The sequence below is a fragment of the Electrophorus electricus genome, chromosome 23, assembly GCF_041902795.1.
Source record: "Electrophorus electricus isolate QZ-2024a chromosome 23, ASM4190279v1, whole genome shotgun sequence".
Lineage (NCBI taxonomy): Eukaryota > Metazoa > Chordata > Actinopteri > Gymnotiformes > Gymnotidae > Electrophorus > Electrophorus electricus.
In genome coordinates, this window is record NC_137519.1 from 8,444,395 (window position 1) to 8,466,209 (window position 21,815).

Genomic DNA, 21,815 nt, shown 5'->3' on the forward strand with positions numbered 1-21,815 from the left:
ATACATGCTGTGAGGCATAAAAACACACACACAGAGGCAATTAGCCATACACACACATGCATGCGTGTGCACACACACACACACACACACATGCGCATGCACACATATTTGCATGCAGACATATGCAAACACACCCACACACACACATTTACATACAGAAACACGCAAAGGCAATCTAACGTGTGTGCACACCCAGGCTTAGAAGAGAGTGTCAGCATAAAAGAAAAAAAGAAACTCCTTAAATATATGTTTTTCAAATAATTTTAGCATGAAGGATGATCTTATTTATTCAGCTGTGACTGGTCGATTCATATTTCATAATAACCATATTTGCCTGTTCCAAATTATTTGGAAAACAACAGGGATCAGCAGTTGCATTTCATTATTTAATAGTCTGTTTAAAACGCAAATTTGAAAGATTCATCAACGTCTCTGGCAAATGCGTTAGCATCAGCGAAAGAAATATGCAATAATAAGAGATGGAATGAGACATATTTGTAAAATCCATTCCAACATCCATCTTAGGCTGAACAAGATCCACTCACACCCAGAGTCTCTGGAATACTGACAAGTGTGTGCTACATTCCGACCTACACCGAGCCACCATGATCCGGGTCTGGAGCATTTATGAATTCTGGAGCGTTGATGAATAAATACAGTAATATGATACAGATGAATGCAACAACACAATAGTTACTGGTGTAAATGTCAGCACAGACAGACAAAAAAAAAGAAAGAAAGAAAAGCCCATTCAAACGTAATGAAGGAGAGATGGCTAAAGAATGTCAGAGGCTTAAAGCCACAGCTATTCCTGCTGCGGTGCTGTCCCTAGAGCTCCAGAACAATGTGCAGTGTGCAGCAGGAGGATTTCAGTGACCTGACTCAGAAACACTCCAGACTGGCCAAGTCTCTGTTCTCTGTTCCTCTATTTGCACTCATCTCTCTCTCTCTCTCCCTCTCTCTCTCTCTCTCTCTCTCTCTCTCTCTCACTACACCCCTTTTCTTCTCTGTCCCAATTTTATGTAATCGTTCCTGTTTGCCTTGGTTTGGTTCTCCTGGGCAGAGCTTTCATCCGGGCGCTGTTCCCAGAAAACCTTAATGCAGAGAAGAAAGGGCGACCCACCACGGCAGGCAGTAAAATTAAGGTACGCTGAATTGTGAGGTGTGTGCGCGCGCGCGTGTGTGTGTGTGTGTGTGTGTGTGTGTGTGTGTGTGTGTGTGTGTGTACGTATTAACCTCAGTCCCACCTCATCTGTATCTATGTGCCAGGTGTGTGTGTGTGTGTGTGTGTGTGTGTGTGCTGAAAGCCTCATTCATTCTGCTGTTATTTCTGTGTCTTACACATACTGTCCTGAAAGATCATTCTGGGGTCTTTTACTATTCTCTGCCCTACGTCATCTGTGAGAGCTGAGGACATCATGACTATATTTATGATGAGCACATTATAATTAATGTGGTAATGTTGACAATAATTCAACAAACATTTCCAAGTCCTGTAAACGGGAGCTCAATCCATGAAACAGCTGTGTAACGTTCTCCCACTCTCCCTCTCTGTCTATGTGACTGTATCTTTCTCTCTCCTTTTCTCTTTCTCTGTCTCTCTCTCTTTCTGTCTCTTTCTCTCTCTCTCGCTCTCTCTTTCTCTCTGTCTTCCTGTCTTTCTCTAACAGAAACAAGCCAATGATTTAGTGAGCACCCTCATGAAGTGTACACCCCACTATATCCGCTGCATCAAACCCAATGAGACCAAGAAGCCCAAAGACTGGGAGGAGAGCAGGTGAACACATGTACACACACGCATGCACACATGCATGAACACACACACACAATACATGGACTCCATGGTTTCCATTAGAATCCCTCTTGGCCCCTGATATATTGAAGCGTTCCAGCTTTGCATGTAAACAGCAGCTTGATGGTGGTGTGTTTTTCTCCTTACGCATCAGGCCCAGACATGGCGTTTACATATTCTCCTAACACACAGTTTAGTCTGAAGCTGAAGATGAGATCAGAGTGCTCACACACACACACACCCCAAACAAAACGACCAGAAGAAATCAGATTTTTTTTTAATCCGATTTTTTTTTTTTTTTTACATTGTCTTGGGCAACATGACTGTAAAAGATGGAAGGAGGAAGCAGCGTAGCTACTGATCTCCAGGCGTGAACACATTTCCTGCCCCATGCGCTGATCTGGCTCCTGCTTTTTAACCAGCACCTCTTACGGTGCCTCTTACCTTTAATTCAGACTTGCACGGGTGCATGCAAGTGTGTGTGCGCATTTGGGTGTGTTTGAAGACTGCCGGTGAGCTCTGCTGGCTTGCTGTCTCGCTGACACTGCGGGTCCGTGCTGCACTGTGTATGCGTCACAGACTGTTCAGGCACGTCCTGTTGTGGATGGACGCTGGGTTGTTAGCACCCTACCCACTGAGCCGGGCACGTCGCCATGCCTCCCAGACCTGAGAATGGGCCCCTTTCACACGTCCGTGTTCATACACTTCCAATGGATTCTGCAAGCAGTCCGGGATGTTTTACCTGCTCTGTCGCTACGTCCTGTTAACAGCTTCTGACTTGAAAAGGGTGTGGTGATTGCTTTAAGCGTGCTTCATGCTCGAATGGCCCACTGACATGCCTGCTGACCGTCTACTAAATACAGTAAGCTCTGCTGATGGATGCCAGATTTGGAGGTGTAATTTTAGTGTATGTGCACACATTTGAAATGATCGCCTTCTCTCTCCTCTCAGAGTGAAGCATCAGGTGGAATATCTTGGTCTGAAGGAGAATATCAGGGTGAGACGTGCTGGATATGCTTATAGGAGAGTCTTCCACAAGTTCCTGAACAGGTAAAAACCAACTAGCCCTTCATACCGCCACTGACTCAACCCCACCACACTGTGCCCCACTGACTGAACCCCACCACACTGTCCCCCACTGACTGAACCCCACCACACTGCCCCCCACTGACTGAACCCCACCACACTGCCCCCCACTGACTGAACCCCACCACACTGCCCCGCACTGACTGAACCCCACCACACTGTCCCCCACTGACTGAACCCCACCACATTCATACTGACTGAGCTGAGCTGATACTGACTTGAGTTTAAACAGTCCAGCACACAGAGCATGGCAGCACACAGCTGTGCCAATGTTCAACAGTTATGCTTTGGCCTGAGACCAGAAGGCAAATTTGTGTGTGAAGGAGCAGCTATGAAGAGAGTTAACGAGGGATGAGAATAGAGAACAGTGAAACAATAGAAAGAAAGAGGAAGACAGCATGAGGAATAACAGAACAGAGAGAGAATGGGGAACCTGGGTGTTGTCAGCAGCAGTTCCTCTTCTGCAGGATGGCCGCAAACCCCTTTAACCGAGCTTATAGCAGAGCTTTGCTCTCTTCCTCTCTTCTTCTCTTTCTCTTGGTTTTCCATTCTCATTCTTCTTCTTTCTCTCTTCGTCTTTCTGTCTGCAAAAGTAGTCTGGCTGAGAGGCAGGTGCTTGATGCTCTAATGAGAAATGCAGCACTAGTTCCAAGAAAGAGAGAGAGGGAGAGAGAGAGTGCACTGCTAAAACTACCCGTTTGCTTAATGTAATCACACAGGCAGTCTAGACCCATAATGCACTGCAGGTGCTTTATAAATGTAGGATTAGGGTAAAGCTGTGCAGGATTTAAAGTGCTAAAAACAGGGAAGTAAACCTCTGATACATCTGTTTCACATTCCTATGGTGTTATATCCTGTACCGTTGACAGTATGACAAGCTATTTACTTCCCAGAGGACCATGTACAGAAACAGTCAACATGTTTTAACATCATTGTTTACATTTTGGACTGAATCCAGGAGTGTCTGATCTAGACATCGGTCAGGCCAGCTTTTCTACACTACCACTTGAAAAACAGAACAGGTCAAGGAAGGGAGCCCCGGTGTTCGGTTCCAAAGCTGTGACTGATTTCAAGTGAAGGAACTTAGAATGTAGCTCCTTGGTGTCCCAGAATTCACTGGGCTTTCTGCTGTCTGGTAGTTTAACATCACCAGGAGTGCTGTAGGTGTGGCTGTTGGCTTCTTACAGACATCCTTAGATATGTAGTCTCTCTCGCTCTCTGTCTCTCTGTCTGTCTTGACTCACACATGTGCATGCGCGCGCACACACACACACACACACACACACACACAAAAAAAAAACATACACAGAGAGATACAGAGAGAGTGAGTGAGAGACAAGGTTCTCTTTTACTGGTTCCTTTGAATTGAGTGCCCAGCTATAGGCTCTGGAGGCATTTATGTACATGGCCATGAAAGGCCGGCTTGTGCTGGGCTCGGAAGCCTTGTCGCTGCTCAACACTTGTTTGCGTTATAGCGTGACCTTAGCTGTTAGGCATAGATTTGAACAAAAGCTTCATTCAGGTTTGTCCTCCGTGTGCCATGTCTACCTAACTGCACAGAGGGACTCTTGGCCTTTTTTGGATAATAATAATTATTTTTAGGTTGGCAATAATCTAGTTCCTTATTGCTAACCTATGGGGAGACTCGCTGTGGTGTAAATATGCTTCACTTATTGGAGATATTCTGCATTTGACATCATTTGACATCCCTGATGCTTTCCATAATCCTAACCCTAGTCTTAATCCAACATGCTGGAGTACAAAGTCTTAAGAACAGAAATTGTGGAGAGTTTATTAGATCCTGGTTCTCTAAGCACTAGCTATGGTTCTGCTACTAGTGTATGTGCTTCATTAAAGGCATCCCTTGTTCCATCCCTCGCGTTTCAGATACGCCATCCTGACAAAGGAGTCGTGGCCGACATGGCGTGGAGACGAGAAGCAAGGCGTGCTGCACCTCCTGCGCTCTGTCAACATGGACCAGGATCAGTACCAGCTGGGTCGCACCAAGCTCTTCATCAAAGCGCCCGAGTCGGTATGAGCCCCCGAGCCTTGCAGCTAACTTCAGCGGCTCTCTGCACCGCTTAAAACATGTGGAGGGCTTCCCCGTGCAAAGAGTGCTTATAGCACGCTAGTTTTCTCTCCCTGGAGCCATCTCGCGACATTACGTGAGCGAGTGGGTGAAAAATGAGAAACATCTAAGAGAATCTGGCATGTCTCTGAGGAGTCCACGTTAGTGGCTGGGTGTGGGTAGGAACTGAGGGTAGGAGTCGGGGTCCTGCTCCCCTCCCAGTGTCTTTCTCATGTTTTGCATGAAAGCTTCGCTCGTGACTGTTCTGTGAAGGCACTTTTGACGTTTAGAACCACACACACACACACACACACACACACACACACACTTACACTCCTTCTCATGTGCTGAATCAGACCTTTATTCTTTTTAGGTAAACTCAATGCATGGATTATTTCAAGGTGTGCGTATGCCCTGCATTTATGCACTCATGGTGCATGTCTGCTTGTGTTTGTGTGTGTGTGGTTATATGTGTGGTTCTATGTCAATAGTGAGCTCATGAAAAAAGTCACAGAAAAGTGTGTGTGTGTGTGGGTGTGTGTTGTACCTATGCAACACAGCTACCAAATGGGAGGGTCTAACCTTAACCACTGTCAAAACTACCCTCCTGCTTAGATAAGCTGACACACACTAATTAGTTCATGACTAGAGTGTTTTTTTTGTTAGGTAATGTAATTTTATCCACAACTGCTGAGTGTGGGTTAATGTGCATCTATGGCAGCATGAACTCTCTGATCCAACAGAGCGCTGATGGACAACTCATTTATGCTGTGATTGTGACCGAGCTACCCTGAGGCACAGACTGTGATAGTAGCGGAGGGAGAGGGAGAAAGAAAGAGAGAGAGAGAGAGAGAGAGAGAGAGAGAGCGAGAGAGAGAGAGAGATGAGAGAGAGAGATGAGAGGGAGAGACAAGCGAGAGAAGAGAGAGAGAGAGAGAGAGAGAGATGAGAGAGAGAGAGAGATGAGAGGGAGAGACAAGCGAGAGAAAGCGAGAGAAGACAGAGAGAGAGAGAGAGAGAGAGAGAGAGAGAGAGAGGTGATAATGAGAGCAAAGAGTGTGTTTAGTCTGGAGCTGAACTACTGTATTACGGTGTCCCCTGGGCAGCACACACAGAACAGAGTGAAGTTTAACACTCGCTGACCCATTTGACAGAGAGAGGGGGCCAGATAGTCAGAAGGAGTAAGGAAAAGAAGCACATGGAAAGAGCGTTAGACAGATAAAGAATGTGCAAGATAGAGAGAGAAAAGGGACAGAGAACAGGAGAGACAAACAAATGAATGAGAAAGAAAATGACAGAGAAACACGAGATAAAAAGAAGCAGAGTGAGACAAGTAGAGGGATCTGCATTTGAACAAAGGGCTGGATTTGAGTATCGCTTTGCATAGCTGGGAGACAGAAACCTGGGAGAGAGGCGGGGCCTGTCGGGGAGGGGTAGGCGAGGGCCCATGTGACCCCTTTCCTCAGCGCTCTAATGGAGACCTTTCAGAATCCTGGCCCTGTAGAATCCTGACCTTTCAGGATTTCATTATCTCTGTTCTCCATCCGTGGTTTTACTGAGGGTGCTCGGAGTGCGGTATCACTGGTGGCGTGTTTGGGAGTTCTAGTTTTGGTGCTGGACTTATACAGGGGGCGCCCGAGAGCTCCGGGCAATAGCTGGAGGTGTGTGCAGCTAGGCGCTGGTCTAATGGCGGTACTGTTGTTTGTGCTGCGCAGCTCTTCCTGCTGGAGGAGACGAGGGACCGTAAGTTTGACGGCTACGCCCGCACCATCCAGCGAGCCTGGCGACAGCATGTTGCCCGCAAGAAATATGTGCAGATGAGAGAAGAGGGTGAGAGTCACTTGCTGACCTATCGCAACACACACACACACACACACACACACACACACACACACACAATTATTTACTCAAACGTGTACACACAGAGCCCGAAGGAGGAAACAAGAAAACGTTGTTACCTTATACACTAAATCTAAACCACTTAGTTAAGAAATGAGGTTTAAGTGAGTTTCCACTGTGCAAGTTTCAAACCATTCATTCTAAGCAACATGAGCTCACTTTCTTGTCTGTTGGTCTATCTGAAACCACAACATTAAGAGTAATTATTGCTGCCTTACTATAATACGATACAAATATTCCATCTTGTTGTACAGAACTCGCAAAACGGCCTTAATTCTTCACTGAATTACTTTTGGCACAGCAGATGAAACACTTGTGGTGTTTTTCTAGCTGACGAAAGAGGTTTTCATGAAACGGCGTCACTAGTCCCGACCATCGACCATGGATAATTCGCTGAGGGCAGCATTAGCTTTAGCATGCCACATCATGTGCCGCCACCTTGTGGAGCGTTGTGCATCTGCAGTAGTGAACCTAGGCTCGTGTGTTTCCTCCAGCTTCAGACCTGCTGATGAACAGGAAGGAGCGAAGGAGGCACAGCCTGAACAGAAACTTTGTGGGCGATTACATCGGCATGGACGACAGACCAGAGCTCAGGCAATTCCTGGGCAAAAGGGAGAAGATCGACTTTGCGGACAAAGTCACCAAATACGACCGACGCTTCAAGGTGCTCCAACCAGAAAACACACTGCGTGAACACACCGAGCTCTCATTCCCTTTCCCACTCTCTCACAAACATGCCCCATCTTACCTGGCTTAGCTTCTACATCCACAACCCCCCCCCCCCCCCCCACCCCCTCGCGGAACCTGGGGACGGTGGAGAGTTTGTTGCCACGACACGCTGTGTTGATGTGTGTGTTGTGCTCCCCTGTGTGGCAGGGCGTGAAGAGGGACCTGATCTTGAGTCCCAGGAGTGTGTATCTGATTGGGAGGGAGAAGGTGAAGCAGGGGCCGGAGAAGGGCCAGATCAAGGAGGTACTGAAGCGCAAGATCGACATGGACAAGATCATGGCTGTTTCGCTTAGGTAGGTCACGTAGCAGGTGTGTGCTTGTGCGTGTGTGTGAGCGGGGAGATGTGTGCGTGGGCCTGTGCGTGTGTGCGGTAGAGACGTTTATCTTGACTGCAATGAAAACAAAGAAGTTTTCATATCCTGATGATTTCTGTCTGAACAAAGAGCAGCGTGCATGTGCGTGTGTGTGTGTGTGTGTGCGCGCGTGTGTGTACAATTTGCAGGTGAACCAGTTAAACATTAAACAGAGTCAATATAGCAAAGTGGGTCAACAAACCTTGAACAGGAGTGAGAAGTATAACCCACACACATGCAGGATGAAAGCAAACATGGAGGAGCTGCATGTGCCACCACAGTCACGAGTCCGACAACAGCTAAACCCAAACCCAGAAAGCTGTGGCTGTGCTCCAGTGTGGCTGTAGGGATCAGAGCTCTGCTCCCCGGGTCCACACTGGCCCCAAACCACCCAGCTGCTCCACCTGCACTAGCCTAGATACAGCTACTTCAAAAGGCCTCTGGACTCTGGGGCCCTCACAGCCCCGCCCCCACGGCAGTACTATAACCTGCCACGTGCGGAATTGGAGACATCTGCGAGGGCTCCAGAGCACCCCTTCTCAGGCTGCAGTCGGCCTTGGGAGGCAGAAACCACATGCTCGTTTATTTAATGCGAAGTGTAAAACGTTTGCCTGAGTGACAGCGGTAAAAAAAAACAAAAAAAACCCTAAAAAACACCCATTCTGAACAGCCTTCTCGACTGCTGTCAGCTTCAGTGGTTGTCCTGGGGGTAGCTATGAGCTAGAAGTCACATGCGGTTGTGGAAATGTCATGCGACCTTTTAAACATCACGCTGGACGTGCATTGATCCGTTAAGTCAGGCATGTGTAACAGAGCGCAGCGGTGGGACTCCATGTGACCGGTGGGGGTCTGGGAGGCGTGATATGAGTGGGGGGGTTGTGGGTAATGTGAGCCAGGTGCTCCTGGGAAGGGAGAGTGGGCCTTGTAAAAAGCCCATTAGAAAAGGCTTATGTTTATAAGGGGTGAACAGACTGGGGCTGGGTGCACCTCTCCCTCAGCCTGTAGGCCATGTTCAGAGCTGCACAGCGTTTCCTGTGTTGTGCACCATGTCGGCTGGGTCATAGACGGCACGAACCTCTGAAACATGAGCCTCCAGGCTTGATGGCTCATGTGCATGGTTTCATGTGTTTGGGTTCTGCTGTTGCACCATTGCAATGAAAACCAGCAGAAAGAAAGGATTACATAATGCATGATAGTGACTATTGATGGGAGAAATGGACATAAATTAGTTGGTGTATAAATTTTAAATTGATCACAGCTCTGATATTTTTCATTTGAGAAAGCAGCAGTTTTTCTCTCTCTCTTTCTCTCTTTCGCCCTCACTATCTCTTTTTCTCTTCTTCTGCAGCACTCTTCAGGATGACTTTCTCATCCTGCATGAGCATGAATATGACAGTTTGCTCGAGTGTGTGTTCAAGACAGAGTTTCTTAGTCTACTGGCACGCAGGTTCGAGGAGAAGACCCAGAAGAAGCTGCCCATCAAATTTGGCAACACGTGAGTGTCCCATACATGCCTACCATGTCTGTGTAGTGCAGCTTACTGGACTCGTGGATACTTTCAGAGGATCTTACTACTGTCAGCATTCATTGAGTTATCACGGCCTGTGTGTGTGTGTGTGTGTGTGTGTCTGCTCAGGTTGGAGATGAAGCTGAAGAAGGAGAGCTGGGGTCCCTGGAGCGCTGCAGGCTCCCGTCAGGTGCAGTTTATTCAGGGTCAGGGCAACTCTGCCGTGCTCAAGCCCTCCAACAAGACGCTGCAGGTCAGCATCGGACCGGGCCTGCCCAAGAACTCCCGTGAGTCTCACCATGCTTCTATGTGTGTGTGTGTGTGTGTGTGTGTGTGTGTGTGTGTGTAGCAGCCCTGCAGATGGACAAGGACCTTTTGATAAGGTGGTTTCCTTAAGGTGGTTCTTTTGCCGCTGCAAGGTGTTCTTGTTCTTGTATTATGTCACTGTCATTGATTTTTGTAGTTTAGAGTGTTTATAAAATACATGCAAGTCTCTAAAGAGTGCGTTACACATAAACTTCAGGTTCCTCAAGACTGATGGTGTTTGTAACTATGAGTAATGTTCTCCAGGTCCCACCAAGAAAGGCCCCAGTCAGAACCGCTCTACTGTGTCCAGACCACACCATCACATCCCCACACGGGTCGCACCTGAACCTCCAGGTAATGCATTCACACCCTTCCTGGTAACACTGCCGCGCAGGTAACACACACTCTCTTTCAGGTAGCACGCACACACACAAAACCTTCATTCACAGTGAGGATGACTTCTCCATTGGTCCCACAAATGTGTAACCCAACACATGTGTTCCTTCTAGTCGCTCAACAAAATGGCGAACTGAAACACGCCCATCATGCTCTCAGTCAAAGGAACCTACAGCAACAGAACAGTCAGCGAGCAGCATCTGGCAACCAAGCCCGCCCCTTCCTGCCTGTCTCAGCCAATCAGCTGAAGAGCAGAGGCAGCAGGCAGGTAGCCCAGCAGCCCAACCTGGACTGCCTCAGAGTGCCTGACCAGGGAGCTGCAGGGTGAGTACACACACACACACACACACACACACACACACACACAAAAAAAACACACTTTAGACAGAAGAATGTGCTCTCTCTTACACACACCCTCTCTCCTCTTCTTCTCTCTTTCACACATGCACACATATTCAGTGTATATTGTAGAGGTTACACACAGGCCACTGTAAATGCAAAGAAAGCTGTTTATCCAGAAAGAGAGTGTGAGCCCATCACCCCGCTAGCATCCTCACAGACACGCTCACACAGAGAGCACCAGTGTGCATCACAACTGATGGATCTTTTTACTGTAACAGAAACCGACGGCCAACTGCAAACGGAGAAATGTGAGTCTGTGTGTGTGTGTGTGTGTGTGTGTGTTTGTGTTTGAGTGGGTGTGTGTGGTTGTGTGTGGTGGTACTGGTAGTTGTTTTACCTCCTGCCTACAGTAGGCAAGACTTCACAGAGATGTCCAATTCCAAATGAACCCTAAGCCTCCTCACAGTGAAAGTCTGCTCCTTGCTGCATATCTGTGAATTTAACTAAAAAGGACTTCAAAGCTATTAAGAATGCCAAATGTATTAAATTGGTAACAAATGACACCCCAGTCTGAGTTTTGTGATGATTTTCTCCACTTGAAAAGAGGAACCTCATTCACACTTATCAGCCCTGCAAACAGAAATATTATGCATTTGATTAAATATGTTAGATACCTTGAAATCTTAATCTGGTTCGCTCAGATCGCCTAACATGGAGGCATTGCGGAGGTTAAGGGAGTTTGGAATTTGAATCATAATCTGTTCCTAGTTTTACTGTGGTGGAAGTCAACCTCTCTTGGGGCCTAAACACATCAGACAGACAGACATGCAGAACCCTCAGAGAGGGCCACTGCACTCAGCCTGCTCTCCTGCTGATGAGTGGTGCACATTTACAAAAGAGCTCCACGCACGTTTTGGTTCCAGAGGTGATTTTGAGCATTGATTTACCACTGACTTAAATTTGATCTCATAAATTTGACAAATTTGAGTTTACCTTTACTTTGCTTTATTGAATCTGGGTTTGTTTGTCCTTTTAAGTTGGATATTCGATTTTATTGGTAATTACCTTGAACACCCTTTTTTTCCTTGTTATTTCAATATAAATAATATTTCAAGTCTGTTCCCCCTTTAAATGGATGTTCAAGGTAGTGCCTTTCTGAAATGTTTGTATGTGTCACCACCTACAAACTAGCAACTTAAATGTCCATTTGAAAACCAAGCACTCTTCTGAAATCCATTCAAAGTCAAAGAAATACATACACCAGTCATTTATTTGAAACAAACAGACAAACTAACAAACTACTTCCATTGACCTACCCATAACTTTATTAGGTACACTAATGTTATGAGTGAATTTAATAAGTATACATTACAGGCAGTCACCCACTGCTGAACAGATATTATTTTAGTGGGCCAACACAGCATTAATATTGACATGGTAGTGGCACAGATGTGGTTGTTGAGCTGGTAGAAGTTTATCACCCATAGCAGTGCGGGTGGGGTTTTACAGACCATTGAAGGTGGAGAGGATGGCTGACATAACCATTATTCTAAAAGATGGGTTATAGACTCTTAACTGTACAGCCACCGGATACTGCAAAAAAAGGACTGGTGAATGTATAACGCTTTGTGAATGCAGCTGACTTCACACTCGGTCCACTTGATTCTCACTTAAAGCATGCTCACGGGCAACCTCAGTAACGTCGCAGCGGTGCACAAGCCCTGAGTCTTGTTTATGCATACCCGTGTTCCGCCGCAGGGCCCACAGGAAGTCCACCAACAGGCCTCCACCGGGGGGCGGCAGGCCCAAGCCCGCTCCCAAGCCCAAGCCCAACATGCCCCAGTGCAAAGCCCTGTACGCCTACGACGCCCAGGACACGGATGAGCTCAGCTTCAACGCTGACGACATCATTGAAATAATCGCGGAAGGTGAGCAGGCTGCAAGGTCAAGCAAGATGACAGCCATGAAATGGATCTGAATTATCAGCGTCAACATCAATAATTTATTCTAATGTGTTGTTTTATTGCTTGAAAGTGGATTATTTCTAGCATTGAGACTGTTCCACAGCCCTGTGTGGTCACGCTTGCTGTGTGTTTATTAAAGCTAAAGCCAACAAACCTGTTCCCGTTGGCATGTCTTTGCTGCACAGACGCGTCTGGCTGGTGGACAGGGAGACTGAGAGGCAAACAGGGACTCTTCCCCAACAACTACGTCACCAAGATCTAGCTTCACCCGCCACGGCCGAGGAGCCGGCCAGGGAATTGCGCGTACCTCAGAGGAGTCCTAGGGTGGCAGCAGCGGGCGAGCCAGAGCTGGCAGAGGGGAGAGCCGCACGTCTTGCAATAACTACACTCTGCTTAGGAACAGCGGGCCTGTCTGCAGTGGAGTCCTGCACTTTTAGAAAGCACAGGATGCCAGCCAGCAGACTTCTCTCCAGGGCTTAACGATATACAGTCCCTGTGAGCACTGATCAACACTATTTATTGTATTTATAGCTTCCAATGTTATTTCTTTTTGCTTTTTTTTTTTTGGTTGGCCATTAATATTAGTGATACTTAAATAATTCAAAGACATGAAGCATCCATTGTATGTAGGATCTGAAATTTGTTTGCGTTTGAACAGAGAGGATTTTTATGTAAATGAAGGTGCTTTTCTATAGATTCACCTGCTGTTTTGTGGTTTATAATCTCTTGTAGCTTTATCTTCAAGTCTGAGGTTTTAGTAGGGAGTATGTTGCTGCTTCTACCCAGTTTTCTCTTTATTCCTGCCTTTGGGGAAAAAACTAGTTTTTTATGCATTCATTATTAGAAGTAAATGAAGGCACAGGGAGCACATCCATTACTGCAGAATCATGCAATGTGCTGTGTGCATTGCATGGGTCTTAGAAGCACTTTACCACACTTTGTACTGGTCAGCTGGACCAGGATGGGGATGGAGATATATAAAGGTTTGCCAAAGATGTGCCATGACCATTATAAGGAATTGTTTCTGAAATAGATCTGTTTACATAAATATCCAGGCATTTTTCATCCATGTATCTAGGATATCTTGTATACTACTACTTTGCTAATAATAGAATGGACACACTGAGCTTTAGTCTTGTTTTCTTAAATTGTCTGTTCCATCAGTGCACAGTTGCAGTGGGCTAACTGGTTGTGCCTAGATGTAAACTAGACCCAGAAAACCCCCATGATGCATAAAAGACTTGTAAGCAACTGACAGTGAATCTCCATCATTGACAACCCACTACATTCCAACAAATGGATCCCTAGAATCTGGTGCATTTATATACATTCTATTCCACATCTATAGCAGGTAACTTCATTAAAACAGTAGTCAAGAGGACAGAACAGCAGCCATTTTCCATTTATACTCACATGAAAAAACCCTGTACAATGTTACCCACACTTTACTGGTAGCCAGGTTCTCAGCACAGGACCACTTATGGCTGGATAGTTATGTCCAAACTTCAGCTCCTCTTGTGCCCCCTTTGCTCAAAACAAATTTTAAAACAGAGTGGAAAAATAAACCACTTCCAACCCTTGTATTCAAATAACTGAGCTGAAATCTCAGGTACAAGATGATTTGACAAATTAGGTGTCTCCCACTGACAGACCCACATTTTTCCTTGTAAACAAGCCAAGCCTGATATTTTCACTTAAAAAAAAAAAAGCTAGCCAGGTACTTTTAGAAATTGGGTCCATGCAGCAGCTGCTGAATATTGGTAGATGTCTTGGGCATAGAGATCAAGAACTTTAAAAGTGCAAACCATAACTAGTCAGAACATCTTTGGCCTTTTATTGAAAAAAGTTGGTTCACCTCACAGGGTGAAACTCAAGGTCCTAGACAATGAACATTTTAAAAAAGTAAAAACCTCTAAGAAAACAAATCACTATTCACAAGTGTTGCTAAAATGGTCAACAAGTAAAACATTTATTTGCATATACACACCTACACAGCATACATGCATGTGCACATTAAAAGCAGCAGTCCATCTCCACTGGCCAATTGGGAATAAAGTGCAATCAGTAGTGTTCATCCATTCAGAAACCCTTGGACTGATTAAGAGGGCTGGAGCAACGGAGCAGCGAGGTCCTTCACCAGGGCTGACTTCAGCTGTGGCAGCAGGCCAACCTTCATCAGTCTGCTGCTCGAATACTTTTTCTTCACAGCCTGCAAGTGTACAAGAATTTACATAAAATACAAACAGGAGAGCAGAGAGGCTGAGAAAGGGCTAGCTGCTCTGGCTGGACCTACCACATATTTTGTGAGCCCCTCATTAACCTTGAACACATTTTTGGCCATGTGCTGCATTATGGGCTTCAGGTGGGCCTCGCTGTATGTTGTGTAGTGTTCCTGTGTTGGAGACTGACAGGAAGGCACACATTAAGTAACAGATGCCTTTAAAACTAAAGCTGCCCCTGCAGGGAATAAGGCCTTACCCATTTCTGCCCATCAAGCACAAGCTGAGACAAGCAGAGGGCAGCAGCTCCAGTCTCTGATGGATGATAGTGGACCATGTCGTAGTCTAGCAGGGTTAGTTCAAGGAAGTACTTCGCAAGTGTGTGTTTCTCAGCATCCGCCTTGAGGTGGGGGGGGGGAAAAAAAAGAAGCAAAATGCAAGACCAAACCTCCATGGAGACAAATGGCTTGCATGCTTAAGCTGGTGACTGAGAACCAATAAACAGGAGCGATTAGAAATAGACAGCAGCAAAGCTGAGCCAATAGTTGTGCCAACTAAAGTCAATGGTGCATTAGACACCAAACTGAATAAGCCCTCCCGGGGGTGATGGCAGTGGCAAAAAGACACCATGAGTTACATTGTCAATGGGAGTTCTAGATGGTAGGTAGACCTCATCCAAGTAGTGTTGGAGTTATTACATAAGGACTTTGTACAGTTCCTTGACACTTGATCAACCAGATCAAGAGTCCTTACATTTCCAGCTTTTGAAGCTCTTCTGAGAAAGTGAAGGGGAAGAGGCCGCCCAAGTGCAAAGTTCAGTTCTTGGAGAATGAGCATCTCCATCTCTCGGATCTGGAGTTTGGTAAAGGCGTTGTCTGTGATGTAGGCAAAGTCCCCGACCTCTGGAACGTACATCTCTTCATATTTAGAAGCAACCAGCATAGCAGTAACCCCCACTAGCTGCAGCTTCCTTCGAGACACTGGCTGGACCTGCATAGATTCAAGTGTAAATTTGATGGGCATTTATTGCATTTCTTTTTGCCCATTTGAGAAATTTTACCTGAAGGAAGCGATCAAGGATGGCCACAGTCATGTACAAGGTTTCCTGGAGCAGTTGGAACCTGGAGTGCACCTGGATTAGCCAGTCAACCAGAAGAGCACGCATGCGCTCATTGATCTCATAGCCATCCATGTATCTTGGCCGTATTGCCTGCTGGGCCTGCAACAGATGACGCAAATTCAAAGACGCTCAGTACACAGGTCACAAAAGCTGCTTAGTTGGATTGTCGTGAACGCACCTCAAGGCTTCGTAGATACGCATAAATGTCCTTCACGTATTCGGAGCACAGCTGGGGTATTTCGGCATCGTCTTTGTCGATATCCTCAACGGGGCACAGCGCGTCGGAAAAAGCCTGACACAGCTCCTCCTCCTTCATGGAGACGTCGGTTTGCACAGGCAGAATAACTGGAACAGGAAGGAGGGCTTCCGACGCCGAAAGAACACGTTTCGGTTGCACGGCAGTTGGCTGAGCTGCCAACCTGATCCCTTTCTGAACACAAGAAAGGCGAAATATAGAAAGCGAGTGCAATTCGGGGAGAATCAAGGCAAAACGAACTATACACGAAACCACACATACCGTGCCCTTCGCAGGTTTTGCGGCAAAATTGGAAAGCTCGCTGAAGACAGCCCTTCTCGCTCCCACAGCAGCGGCCACAGTCTTCCCACCGACTGGTGCCGGGTTCTCCGCATTCCGGTGCTTAAACGAAATGCTTGCTTTTAGGCAGGCAAAAGAGCGTAAACAACGTTGCAGCAACAGTTTCAGCTACGTTAACTAGAAAGCTATTTATCTGGCTAGGTAAGTCAAGGCTCGTTTGCATCAACATACAGTACATTCAGACATTGTGCTTGTGTTCTCTGCAGCAGCATAGGTAGCCAATGCCATGTCGTCCCGCATACTAGCTAGCTACCCTGCTAGCTTTAGTAGAACGCTATATCACAGCGCTTCAAATACTAACATTCAGCTAAACATAGTCGAGCCTATCGGGTGCGACATTAAACACTTGCTACAAAACTAGAAGCATAGCTAGCATTTATAGGACTAGCACGCTGTGTTTACAAAGCTAACGCTTTCAAACTAGCTAGCAACCGTGACTAGCAAGGCCCACAAACAGCTGCAACATCGTAGGACAAATATCTCCATTTCGTTTTTCCGAGTACTCACAATAGCGCGAATGTCCATGGCAATTGCGTAAGTTACTTGGCAGCTTAAAAACCGTAACGAATTCGCCTGCTTTTGCTCTCGTACTGGTGTCGTTACCCGGAGCAGTAAAAAAAAAACGGGGACTTTCGACACGATTCAAATACCGCTCCCTCGATTCCCATTGGACACTGCGTCATAATATGCGCACGTTTCATTGGCTACCAAAGATAGGTTACGTGCCAATAGTCTTTTAGGTTCTGGTCCGGGAATGGTTATTAACCCGCTAGCTAATTACACTTCGTTTCTTGCGCAAAAACAGTGGTGTGTTGAATATATAATAAAAGGGATCGTACTATATCTCAAAATATTCTGTGCCTCGTGTTTGAAAACTCATATCAAATCACGTGCGTTGTGACTTTATTTAAGAACTGTGAAAATAAAAAAATTCTACGGTGTTTCGCACTAAGAAAAAAAAATACTTTCTGGAAAGAGTTTAAATTATTGTTGCACGCTCCTGTACGTTTCTGCTCACTGACTCTGAAAGCTCCATCAAATTTATTTGCTAATTGCTGTGCAGTAGGAGACTAAGTAGAAAATAGATAATCATAGATACCTTATAGAATTACTTTTTAAATCAGCATTGCTTGTACACAAATTACACAAATAAATATAAGAATAAATGTATGAATATTACATTATTAATTCTGTTGTCTTTATTTTTGCTCTCGCACGTTTAAATATAACGATGTTTCATTACATCATCCAATGATATAGAATACTTAATAGGCAAATAAGTCTAGTTGACATAGCACTTCTCATATAGAGTAGCGAGTTCTTCACATTAAAGGGTTAAAAAAGATTATTTCATTCCGAGAACTATCACCTCAGGAAAGTTTTTAAGAGTATTCAAATATAAATAAAACGATCGATTTGAAAGAAAGTGGATAATAAAAAATGAAAACTTAAAACGAGACATAACTGTTCCATAAATGGCTAACATTAAGATAAGTCCCCTTGTGTATAAAGAGCATCGAAATCGAACATATTTCCGTAAATTATTATTATTATTATTATTATTATTATTATTAATAATAATAATAATAATAATAATAATAATAATAAAAGAACTATGCACAGTGTTTAAAGGGAGACTTTTCTTAAACTGGTATTCCCATCCTGGGAGGCCCACTAGAGGGCATAAGGTGCCAGGGTTCGCAAGTAGATTAAAACAGTAACAGGCATATCATTGTATTTTATTTACAGTAAAGTAATTCTTACATCGTTTTCTAAAACTAAATAAAAACTAGTGGTGTTTATATATTTATATATATATATATATATATATATATATATATATATATATATATATATATAAACACCACTAGTTTTTATATATATATAAAGTGTGTGTGTGTGTGTGTGTGTGTGTATTTGTATGTGTATGTATGTGAGTGTGTTAATCCCATCTTCGTCAAGTCAGGAGTTGTTTTTGTGTCGTGGTCGTCAAGCGTGGGAATATGTCGCAAAAGTGTCGAAACATTTCCTCTGGTAGAATTCGCTTATTTGCATACAGGTCTAGCGCGAGAGAGCTACGCGCGAGTAGTGAGTTTCGCCTCCATCTATAAACAACGGTGTAATGGACGCCTCGAAGAGGCAGGAATGGGGACTTCATTTCGGACCCGATGGCAAACGGGGAGGAATTTCTATCATATTTGACAAATACATAAAACATGGTCACCGTTTGTTTGTCTTGTTTTAGGAAGACGTTGTTAAAATAGCAGCGTAAGTCTGTTTTCTTGTTGATTACAAGAGAATCGTCGAGAGAGCTGACGAGCTAGCGTTAGCTAGCTACATAGCCAGCTAGCTGCTTGGCTAACCTAACGTTAGGCCCTTTTGGGTTTTGTGACTTGTCAGTTTCACAACCCCACTTGACGTTTCAACTCGCTTTTCAACTTTCGAACTCATTTCGACGGATCGCACTCCGTATGCCCTGGAAAGTTATCGGGGAAAAAGGACAGCGTTCATAAAAGGGAAAAGAGGTAAGTGATCACACCAGTTTGGTGGTTGTAAATTTGACTAGTAACGTTCAGCTATTGTTTGGCTTGAGAGCTGCGAGCTGAGTGTTGCTCCACGACGCCCAGGCCCATTTGAGTTGTTATAGTGGCTGCTGGAAGCTAATACTCGTTATTTTCATCCTCCCCCCCCGATTACGTAATTAAATGATTATATGTCGACGACGTGCATATTACATTTGTATAGCACCGCGTATGATATATTGTTATCTTCTTACTTAAGACATTCCTTGAGTGAAAACATCGCTGCCTGCCTAGCTAACTAAGGAGTTAACCTAGCGAGGATAGCTTGGAAACGTTGTTTTCGTTATTACGTTAAAGCACGAACCGGCCAGTGCTCTTAAGTTATGATGGTCATATTATATACACGCGTTTAAAACCAGCTTTGATTTGAGAGCTTTTATGTTCTGCGTCTGTTTACGCGGCACGATTCTTTTAGTAACCCGGCAGCTGTTGTTAAATAACCAGCCTCGGAAGCAGTTTGGATCTACATCGCATCCACATTGGTTCTTAGGGTAACGCTATACACTGATTTACTGGAAAATATCTGATTTGATGGGTCGTGGGTCTAATCAGTGATGAGGCTGATGCTTTGGTTTTAAGTAATGTTCAGGTCTGTCACCATCTTGTCACACATTACCACGATCTTTCTCTGGTTTCGCTATTTTGTGAACGACGCAAGCTCCGCGGATTTCATATACGTCACGCAACATTTGTGTAGCTAAATGATGACCGGTTTACCGGGGCTTGGTGGTGTGGTCACAGCAAGTCCACCATCAATTTTAACATATTGCGTATTAACATCTGTTGTTGTTTTTTTTGTTCGAATACCTCAGATGCGCACAGCATAATGTATTGAACCTGATGTAAGGCCTTGAGATTTTACAGCGTTTCTGTAACTATGGCAGCACTGGCAGTACCATTTTATTGCATTACACTGAGATTCGTTTCACATGATTCCAATAAAAGCAAATTAGCATGGAAGTTTAAAATTGAAGCTGAATCATTTATAGCAGTTTAAACAAAACAGAAAAAACCCAAACAGCCAAAAACCTTACAGTCTCTATTTCAGAAAGTGTTTTTTTCTTAAGTGCTCAACAATCACTGTTTTAGTTTCTTTTTTTATTATAATAAATATAGAACTATTTCTATTTACCTTGATAGTACACAATGTACCTTTAACTGGCATGCAACAGAATGCTCCCACATTCTATGTTTTGCTACTAGCAAGGTAGCTCAACATCTATAGGATCTACATAGCAATCCTTGGGGAGGGAATTAAAACAGTCTCTCACAATCCTCTACGTTCGGAAATCTGTATCCACCTTGGTGCCATGGGGCGCTGCTGCTGTGGGCCCCGTGGGGGCAACATGCACTTTGTTCCACAGCCCAGCGGCACATTGCAGGCTCACAGGGTGAGCCCCAGGGGAGTCTGGGCTAGCGCTCTAGTATCTTACTAGTGGCATCTTTTATTGTAACATTTAAACCACTGCATGTACCATCAAAAGACTGCGTTTGACCTCCATGTCAAATCTCGTACGTACTCTGTTATGTTGTTTTTGTTTATTTATTGTAGGAAAGAATCACTTGCCTGTTATTACGTAAAACAGTGTGGAATTTCAGAGGAATGGAGAGGCGGGATTTTTCACCATCCTGCTTTCTGGCAAGTGGGAGCTCGCTTCCGAGTAAGGGCTGGTGCAAACGTAGACGTGCCTTAAGCATCTGACAGGCTCTTTACTCAAACCTCGAATTTGACCTCTGATGACATTCCATTCCTGACACTGGCCTTTCTGAGCAGCACAGATAAGCTGTTTGCAAAGTGGATTTAAGTTATTTTGCTGCTTTTTTGCCTTTTTTAAAAAGCTTGGACTCACTGATGTGTAATAATCGTGTTGAGAGGTGGGGTTGGAGCAGGGGGGTGTAGGGGATGGGGAGGGTTTAGAAAGGTTAGACCCAAATTAGTGGTCTGGAAGCAACATACAGAAAAACACAAACACATTTTTTTTCAGCCACATTTTTTGCCTTATAAGTAGACCTGCCCCTCTATGGTTTTAAGAGTTAGGAAGAGGATTGATGACTCAATGTTAAAAGCAGCCCTCCCTCTTTCTTTTCTTTAATTTTTTTATGAAGCTACCTCCTCTTTTTTTTTTTTTTTTCTTTTTTTTTTTTTTTTTTTTTTAAACCCAGAGTCCCCCATGGTCAGAGTAAGACTCAGTTCCAGGGCCATAACACTTGCCTTCTGTTGGAGGGTATTTGCTGAGAAGGCTGTGAATATATAGGGCAGACACCACACCACAACCACGTTTGGGCACACTGCCCTGCCCTCACGTCAAGAAACGGGCACTGAGGCACAAGAGTTGCTGGTGCTGTGCTACATTAGGTGCGGGTGTTTCACTAATGGAGGTGGGCTGGGCTGAAAACAATGGCTTTATAGAGGAAACTGTGTCCTGGAGGCTTGGGCTCCATGGTGTTGAGATTATGATTAAAGAGAGCTCAGCTCAGACCGAAGGCTGCGTGGATGAATGGGGCCAAAATGTGAGGCTGTCCTCAGAACAACAGGAAGCGGCTTTGTGGAAGTCAATTTCATAATCATGGCGGTAATGACGAACGTTTTCATCACTGATTGTTTCATATACTTAATGCAAGGAGTCTTTGAAAAAAAGATTTTATTCCCAGAACAGATTAATTTGCGTGGGCTGCGGTCCTCCGGCCCAAACCTAAACAAACTCTTCAGCTCCATGAAAGCATAAGGAAGCGAAAAGGTGTGCAGCGTCTGCAGTGGCACATCCCGGGCCTGCTTCCAGCACAGCCAGCCTATGCTGCTCACCTTTGTGTGAGAGACACAGACTCCCCTTTTCCTGCCTGCTGTTATCATGGGGAA

The 21,815-nt window shown here is 45.0% G+C and overlaps 2 protein-coding genes across 5 annotated transcripts in view; one reads left to right on the forward strand and one right to left on the reverse strand.

Annotated features, from left to right (window-relative positions):
- Window positions 1–21,815, forward strand: part of myo1ea (myosin IEa) — a 52,222-nt gene that overhangs the window by 29,925 nt on the left and 482 nt on the right. The window contains exons 16-29 of one of the 3 annotated variants that reach the window (XM_035521000.2): window positions 1,064–1,145; window positions 1,671–1,777; window positions 2,744–2,842; window positions 4,766–4,910; window positions 6,662–6,776; window positions 7,340–7,509; window positions 7,722–7,867; window positions 9,276–9,422; window positions 9,564–9,721; window positions 10,005–10,094; window positions 10,250–10,460; window positions 10,757–10,786; window positions 12,237–12,406; window positions 12,628–13,568. In XM_035521000.2, the coding sequence (XP_035376893.1) occupies window positions 1,064–1,145; window positions 1,671–1,777; window positions 2,744–2,842; window positions 4,766–4,910; window positions 6,662–6,776; window positions 7,340–7,509; window positions 7,722–7,867; window positions 9,276–9,422; window positions 9,564–9,721; window positions 10,005–10,094; window positions 10,250–10,460; window positions 10,757–10,786; window positions 12,237–12,406; window positions 12,628–12,704 (1,747 nt within the window). In that variant the 3' untranslated portion in view covers window positions 12,705–13,568. Of the gene's footprint in view, window positions 1–1,063; window positions 1,146–1,670; window positions 1,778–2,743; window positions 2,843–4,765; window positions 4,911–6,661; window positions 6,777–7,339; window positions 7,510–7,721; window positions 7,868–9,275; window positions 9,423–9,563; window positions 9,722–10,004; window positions 10,095–10,249; window positions 10,461–10,756; window positions 10,787–12,236; window positions 12,407–12,627; window positions 13,569–21,815 lie in introns of those variants that run through there. The other 2 variants (XM_035521001.2, XM_081705989.1) reach the window with 2 other exon arrangements.
- On the reverse strand, window positions 14,257–17,365 carry ccnb2 (cyclin B2). 2 transcript variants are annotated; one of them, XM_027007400.3, is made up of 8 exons: window positions 16,884–17,359; window positions 16,299–16,418; window positions 15,960–16,211; window positions 15,722–15,880; window positions 15,415–15,651; window positions 14,921–15,061; window positions 14,736–14,846; window positions 14,257–14,651 (listed from the first exon to the last, which is right to left on the reverse strand). In XM_027007400.3, exons 1-8 carry the CDS (start codon window positions 16,899–16,901, stop codon window positions 14,541–14,543), a joined length of 1,149 nt encoding a protein of 382 aa, XP_026863201.2. In that variant the 5' UTR covers window positions 16,902–17,359; the 3' UTR covers window positions 14,257–14,540. The 2 variants fall into 2 exon arrangements, with proteins under 2 accessions (XP_026863201.2, XP_081562124.1); XM_081705998.1 differs by having other exon boundaries at window positions 15,960–16,418; window positions 16,884–17,365.